Source organism: Prinia subflava, chromosome 1 (assembly GCF_021018805.1).
Source record: "Prinia subflava isolate CZ2003 ecotype Zambia chromosome 1, Cam_Psub_1.2, whole genome shotgun sequence".
Lineage (NCBI taxonomy): Eukaryota > Metazoa > Chordata > Aves > Passeriformes > Cisticolidae > Prinia > Prinia subflava.
This window is the reverse complement of record NC_086247.1, coordinates 128270597-128278523: the sequence shown is the minus strand read 5'-3', so window position 1 is coordinate 128278523 and position 7927 is coordinate 128270597. Positions and strand designations below refer to the sequence as shown.

At 42.6% G+C, this 7927-nt stretch overlaps 1 protein-coding gene across 9 annotated transcripts in view; it reads right to left on the bottom strand.

The window, feature by feature from the left end:
- Nucleotides 1–3525: 3525 nt before the first annotated feature.
- ICA1 (islet cell autoantigen 1) overlaps nt 3526–7927 on the bottom strand; it is a 67489-nt gene continuing 63087 nt past the window's right edge. For 8 of the 9 annotated variants that reach the window (XM_063411535.1, XM_063411576.1, XM_063411593.1 and 5 more), the window contains 2 exons: nt 7811–7906; nt 3526–6109 (listed from right to left, as the gene is read on the bottom strand). In XM_063411535.1, the coding sequence (XP_063267605.1) occupies nt 5988–6109; nt 7811–7906 (218 nt within the window). In that variant the 3' untranslated portion in view covers nt 3526–5987. The remainder of the gene's footprint in view (nt 6110–7810; nt 7907–7927) is intronic. The other variant, XM_063411543.1, reaches the window with a different exon arrangement.

Genomic DNA, 7927 nt, shown 5'->3' with positions numbered 1-7927 from the left:
CACAGTGGGGGCTGCTCTCTGCTGTCAGGCTTTGCTGTTCTGAAGCTCTGGTACTCAAGTTCAAGGCAGAGACAATTATGGGAGCACCACACAGGCTGCCAAACAGTCCAGGAAAATAAGCAGCTGTAACAGCAAAGTGGCCCATGATTTCAACTCCTGTATTTTATGTGTCAAGGGTTTATTCTGAGGATTGTACTTGGAATAATAGGAGTTTGGGGTTTTTCCTTGTCACATCCTGCTCCTGTTACATTGTGTATGCCTGTTTCCTGCAGCCAGCTGTTATCCACCCACCTAGATGGGAGACAGGGTTGGATGATTTAATTGTGTAGCACTTCAAAAGTTGTTTTTTACCTCGCTCCAGTCTGTTGATGAAGCCAGCATATGGCTGCCAACACCTGTCCTCAGGCCTTTCCTACTGTCATTATAGCTGTGGAAGTCCAAAATAAAAGAAACACCCTGCAGAGTAAGTTTCTGGGAGAGATGAAAGACCTTAGTTTAAAGAGAAGACTGGCTGTAACTTCTTTAACAGCTTAGGTAGGTCCGCTGTCTCTTCTAAAACCACGTATCTACTTTTTTTCCCCTCATTTTTTTTGGGTATTCCTTATCCTAAAAGGATTCCAACAGCAACCCATGTAAATAGCTGGCAGGTAGTGCCAGCCAGGCTTCCACCTCCAAGCTACAGCATGCTTCTCTCAATTTAAATTTTTAAATTTTTTGCAAGCAGCCAGAACTTCAAACCCACTAGGGATTAATGACAAGGCTGGGCCCATCAAGCTTTTGCTATGGTAGAACAGAGTTCAAAGTTGATGCAGCTGCAGGGAACTGAGCACTGCTGTCTGGCAAGCAGCACCCTCCTCACTTGGTCACGGACTCACAAAGTGGTTTGGTATTGCCAGAGACCTCTAAAGGTCTTCTACTCCAACCCCTCTGCCATGGACATTTTTTTTACAAGATGAGGGTCTTCATAGTCTCACTGAACCAGACCTTGAACATTTCAAGGGGTGAGCCATCTGTCACTTCCCTGGCCAAAGAGTTCCAATGTTGTACAACAGAAAAATTTTCTTACGTGCAATCTAAACCCCACACTCTCTCAGTAAAAACCTGCCTCGTCCTTAGGCCCGATAAAGTCTGCCTCAGTCTTTCTTACAAGCTGTATATATTGGAAAGAAAGCCCCACAGTAAAGTCTCCTCCCAGAGACTTCTGGACCCCAGATGAACAACCCCAGCTCTCTCAGCCTTTCTGCACAGGACAGCTGCCCCAGCCCTGCTGACTGGTTTTGTGGCCCTTCTCTGGACCCACTCTGGCAGGAGAGCTCCTATGCTGGCAAGTACCTTGTCTGACTTAAAGGGAGGGCTATACTGATTTGTAATTAGTCAGTGAGGGGAAAAGCCAATTTTAGGCTTGGGAGAGCACTGTTAATGAATGGCCAGGTAATGGTCTGATTGACTGCAAGGCCAGTCTGCCTTGGTGCTGGAGACTGGCTGGTTACCCAGGGCCAGACCTGCAGGGCCTGTTTGGCCATGGTGCCCTTGTTTACTGTCCCAGGAGAGGCTGTGTGTGTGCACTCTGCACTGTGTGTGTGCACTCTGCACTGTGTGTGTGCACTCTGCACTGTGTGTGTGCACTCTGCACTGTGTGTGTGCACTCTGCACTGTGTGTGTGCACTCTGCACTGTGTGTGTGCACTGTGCTGGGCTGAGCACACGCACAGGGACGATGGCACTCCCAGCAGCTCTGTCGTGCGTGGTTGGCCAGTGAGGTGCATTTTGACCTCAGCCTTTCTGCTGCTCAGCTGAGGCAAACCTCTGCTGTGTGGCTGTTGGCAAGCCTGGTGGTTGCTCTGCTTCCTGCCTCCCCCATATGGTGGCTTGTTTAAAAATATGACATTTACAAGGAGCAGAAGTTGTAAAAGTAGGCTAACCAGAGGGGGATTAGCAGTAAGTGCTTGGAAAGAAACTTGAAGAAGACAAGGGACCCAGTACTGGCAACTATACCATGTTCATTCTTGCTGCTGCTCTGACATCTCATCATCCTTGGGAACTGCACTGAGGGAAGGTGGGATCTTCCAGCTGCCCTTCCTGTGCTCTGGGGCTATTTGACCCCACATACACTCCATAGCACAACTGAGCAGTACACCCACCCTTCCCTCCTGGGTGCTGCTCATGCAGCATCCCCCGGCACTCACAGTGGGATGTGATGGAAGGATGCAGATAGCAGTCAGAGGCCCCAGGAAAAGGCAGCATGGTGCCAGCACCTGGGTGCTGCATCCTCACATCAACCTCCTGCTCTGCTGAGCCTTTCCAGGCTCAGATCCTGTCAGGGCTCGTAGGCCATGACATTTCCTGTATTCCCACTTGGAGCAAAGATGCTTGCTGATCACCTTGTTCCTAGGTAGTCCCACTTTTCCCTAGCACATGCAACCCGTAATGTTTAAAAGGAATTTAAAAGAATGGGGAAGGCAGGTGGCTGCTTGTGGCTAAGTGGTCCAGCTTCAAAGTACATTAGTGTCATGCCCATGCAATGATGGATATGCAAACAGCAGAAAGGAACAAGGTAAGCCCTATTCTACTCTGTTGAAATAAGTCACGGTCATTTCAGAAGGCCAGAAAAGTTAATTTAAAAAGTTACTTGTTAGTTTTCTCTATGAGAGGTTCAATTGCCAAGGCTCACAGTCCAACTCCTCTGAAGCAGCTTCTCAGAGATTTGTAGAAACCTTGAATCATCAGAATCAATTACATAAAATTTAATAAACTTCACAATAAAGACAGCTAATCAATTGCCACTGTTTTCATCTGCCATAGGGGTTCTGCAGCTGTTTTTATTTTAAAACAATCCACTGCTGAACCAGAATATGCAACTGGAATGAAGCCTATTAAATCAAGATGGACATTATGTGTGTAGAAAAATCATCCTGTAATTTTACCAGGATGATGGAATTCCCTGTTGTCCCAAGCCTGAAAGCATAGCACAGACAATCCTCACAGTGGTGCTGGCCTGGGAGTGACTCCACAGACACTTTTTAGTAGGAGGGAAGTATTATTTGTAACTCTGTACTTTGCATTAACAATGTCTATTTGCAGGGTGGTAGCTTTCCTGCCCTTGTTTCCAACTTCACTAAATCTTTATGATGATAACACATTGTACATAGGGATTTCAATTGCTTTGCTTTAAGCAAAATCAATTACATTTTAAATACCTCTGGCTTGTTTTTTGTTGTATTTTTTCATTTGAAAGTATGAAAAAAATTGCAATGCAAATGATTCAAAGCTCAATTTCAAAAATGGCATATTACAAGAAATCAATGCTAAATATGAACAAGTTGGTAGTGCAGTTTGTGTGAGGAGGAGGGAAAGGAAAAACCCTGCACATGTGGCTTGCCTTGAGTGAAAGGCATGATTCTGGTGCTTTCCTACTTAAAAACAGGATAAGGATTTAGAACATCATTGGTTGAACCTCTGCAATGCTCTTGTCTCAAGTCAAGACAGGAGTTTAGGTTTTTGTGCCTTGTTTTGATTGTTCTGGTGCTTTTTTTTTTTTTTTTTTTTTTTTTTAATCCTGGAAGTCTACAATCTGTGACCTAAAGAACAAACATTTTTTGAGCCTTTAAGAACAGTTAATTGGCTGGTTTGAGCTCAATACAGCTTCTTCTCCACTTTTCACCTAACTGCTTCAGCTACTAAAAAATGTTGGAGTAGATTGTCCACAAGTGTTTTAGAAACTATCCAGACAAATGTAATCCACAGCAAATTTAGCAACCACAGACTTGCTTGAAGTTGCAAGAATCTGTTTAATGATTTTGTGGTAACCCAGCTGGGCTGAGGAGCAGCCTGGCTCTCCCTCGAGCGCCTGACACTAACATTTTTGGCATTGCAGATAATTACAGCTTAGGATGAAGAGGATTTCGGGCAGTCTCTGAGTACAAACTAGCACTCCTAGGTGTAAGTGCACCCCAGTGTAAACCGTAGGTATTTCCCAGTTAATCCCCTTTCTAGATGTCTTATTTACTGCCAGAACTGCAGTCCAAAGCTGTGAATTCAGCCCCCTCTGAGTGCTCAAGAAAGTTAGAGTGCAGAAAAGGCAGCTCACTGAGCAAGGAGCTGCCAGTACTGAAGAGTAGCAAATACTGTGGAAGGAACCAAGTTTTACCTTTAGAAAGAGTATGGCACTGACATCAGATTCCAGGTCTTACACACCTCAGGGCTCCAGCTGGGCTGGGGACTGTGCAAAGATGAGATCAGACCATCTTTTCCCATTAGACATGAAAATCCACTGCTAAGCGTCTGAAGACTTTTCTGGCAACAACTGAAGTACTTTGACACTTCCAGGTTATGGGATGGGATAAATGAACGTGACAGTTTGAACAGAGGTGTTTAAAGCTTGCTGAGGCTTGAGCCTGATGAACTCTGGTCAGTCCAACCTCACAGCCACTGCTAGCATGTGGCTTTTTAGACAGGAGGCACCAAATCCACATGACTGCTGCTCAGTGCACACATCCAACAGTGTTCTGCTGCACTCGAGAAGAAGTTGGCCAATTCAGTGAACTTGTACATTTATATAGTTATTTCCAGGTACTTAGTTACCTATTGGACGATGAAGCAGGGATTAACTGAGTGTACAGATAACTGGTTGTGAAACACTTCACCAATGTAAAAGGAAAATCAAGCAAATTTTAAAATGCTGAATATACTAAATTGTAAAGCAGGTCCTATACAGTACATAGAGCTTTTGATCTTAATTGGCTGCTGACACATTATCATGGGGCACCTGGGGATGTCCAGGTTGGACATCTGGAAGAATCTCTCCCCTGAATGGGGGTCAGGCATTGGAAGGGGCTGCTCAAGAAGGTGGTGGAGTCACCATGACTGAAAGTGTTTGAAAGACAACCAGACATGGCACTGAGTGCTGGGGTTTAGTTGGCAGGGGCACTGTTTGTTCCAGGGCTGGACTCAATAGTCTTGCAGGCTGTTTCCAACCTTTATGAGTCTATGAGCCCTTTCCCCTTCTTTTGCAGGGAAGCAAAGGGACACCACATTGAGTTCAAGTTTTCTCACTGTCCTTGCTACTGGATTGCTATTCAGAAATGAAGGGTTCAGTACTGTCTACAAACTGGTCATGTTTATATTCAGATGCTTGTTGTGTATCAATTCAACAGCACAACAGCATTCCAACAGTGGGAATAAAGTTGGGGTTTTTGTCAAAATCATTTTATTAAAGAGTTAATGTCACAACAAGCTTAAAATAATACATGCTTCAGAAATAAACTGGATGAAAAATTCTCAGAACAGAAATGGATTGAAGGCATGGTAAAGCATCAGTTCCAAGAAACTTCTGCAAACAGGTGCAAATTCTGTTGGTGCAATGGAGAAAAAACTCAGAAAAAGAAGTCTCCTGGGCATGACTTCTCTTTACGTAGTGCAGTTTGTCAATAAGTTAGACTGGAAAGGGCACAATTTCGATGGCTGCACAGACCCAAATCTACTTCTTCAATAATCAGCTCCGGCACAGGTTTTTCAACTGTGAGTACTAACAAAACAAATTTAGTTGACATCTTAACATAGCATTAATAGATATATTATATACATGACAGATGTCTGACTCATGCAGCCTCTTCAGTTACACGATTTTTTTTTAATTTACTCAAGAAACATTATAAAAAAATAGGTTTGTAATTTGTATTTCATTCTGGTGTTAGCTCCACATCACCCCAGGCAAAGACAGTGTTTCAGCAGACAATCTAATTTGGCAAGAAATCTGCCCTAATTCTTAACCTCATTTTTGTAAGTCCACATAGAAAATAAATGCGAACTCTTTATACAAAACAAGAGCAAATAACTGTACCTATAGAAAAGGGGATTAATTCCCTTTAGTTTTATTATCATGGCACATACCTAATAGTTTCACAAGAGCATACTAATTTTCATTTAGGTTTTTAAACTCCAAAATAGTGTTGATGAAGGGAAGAATGTGAGTTACCAGAGGCAGCTGACTCATGCATTAAGCAATTCATGTTCTTTATCAGTTTTCCCAACAGCATCAGGATTGGATAATGGGTCAAGGTCAGCAAAAAGACTGAACCAAGCAGTCAAGTCTTTAGGATTCTTTGTAGATTCTGGAAAAAAAAAGAAAAAAGAAAGAAAAAAGAAATGCACAGACTTGTCAGCTATTTTAAAACAAAACTGACTGAATGTTTGTCTGAGGTCAAACAAGTGCCATGCTATTGTTTAATTTATTACCAAGGGCACTTCTGACAAGAAAATCAGAATGAGTGATTGCATTTTAAAACACTATCTTTGTCAGAATATAGAACTGTAGTAAGAATGAGTGGTTTACATGTCTGCTATGTATTTTATATGGCTCCTGCCATGGTAAGTATAGGAACACTTTAACTAGAAATAGAAACAATCTCACTCTTTGTCTAGCTTTGTTCCATGGAAGGTATTTGAGTGTGCCCCTGCATGCCTGCAAACAAGCAAAAGGAAAGCGAAGGCAAATTTTACTTTCAACCTCTCTTACAGGAGTAAATTCCTTTGCCTAAATCCAATTCATGTGACTGTTCTGTCTCCCCTGTATGCAAGCAACAAGGTCGTTTCTCATCTGGAATGAAGTTTTAGTGGGAAGGCTGGAGAGAGAATGATCTGATAGGCAGTCCCCAGTACAGCTTCTGCATAATTCTGATGGATATAGAGGAAATGTGAATAAGGAATATCCACTAGCAGCTGGACTATTGCACTTCTGTGTCCACATTGATATATGTATGTCATAGAGATCTCCTGTCTGCTGTTATTCCAACTGGGCAAATGTTCAGGTGAAAGCAGTAACAACTTTGGCTGCTGTGAAGAAGGTACATCTCCCCTTGCTTTGTTTCTGTGGCCCTATGCCCGAAGTGTATTATACTGATAGTGAAGTAAGATACACTCTTCTCTCAGAGAGATAGTGGCACATGAAAGCTTTCTTGCAACACAAAGAATTTACAGACAAAATAGGCTCTGCCTGGCATGACACTCCTCTTGGTACCTGACACTTTCAGAACCACAGATTTCCAAATGGCTGAAGGCCATTCCTTTTGTTGGTGCCAGTCCTGTGGCTGCGTAATCGCACTGATTTCCAAAACAGTTTCCAAAACACCTTAGCTCTCTTTTTGTTTTTTTTTTCTGCTGAGCTGAAAAATCTCAGGAGAAGGAATACATGTCACCTCTTTCTTCTGTATCATCAAACGTGAATGCACAGAATTGTCTACAAACAGGCAACAGAATTCAACGTATTTCTGGTCCAGTTATCCAGAAAATCCTAGTCCAAAATCAGCAGGCCTTTTTCTCAGTAGATGGCAGGACTATGCACTCTTGGCTCAGTTGCAACAACTGAATTAAGTTTTAAACAGATGATTACTAATACCATATATGTTTATCAAAAAAATTGCAATTAGGGCTCTTCTGCCCTTATCAGCAGCCTGTATTTTAGCAACAATGCTAAATCTTAGAGCTTAAAAACATTCTTTAGCTCAGACAAAGATGCTATTCTGTGCTACTCAAAATTAAAGTATGTAAAAGAAACTGTAGCTTCAACTTCTTTGTTATATAGTGAATTACTCTTTTGACATGCTGTTAGCACTAAGGCTACCAAAAATATACATACACACACATCACATCACCTAATCAAGGTGAAACGGAATAATCCGGGAGCACAAGATCGAGCTGTAGCTACTCCAAAAATAAGTTCTGTTACCACAGTAACTGAGAAGACATAAGACACTATACCAGATAGAAGAGCTAAAAAGGAAAAGCCAAGTAACTGAAAAGAGTACGACCATCACCTTTCACAGGCGTCTTGTCGTCATTCACATTCAGGCTGTGTGGTTTCTGTGCTGGCTGTGGTATTGATGGTGGGCTCACACTGCTGGCTGCCCATCCTAAAATTCAGTAATACAGAG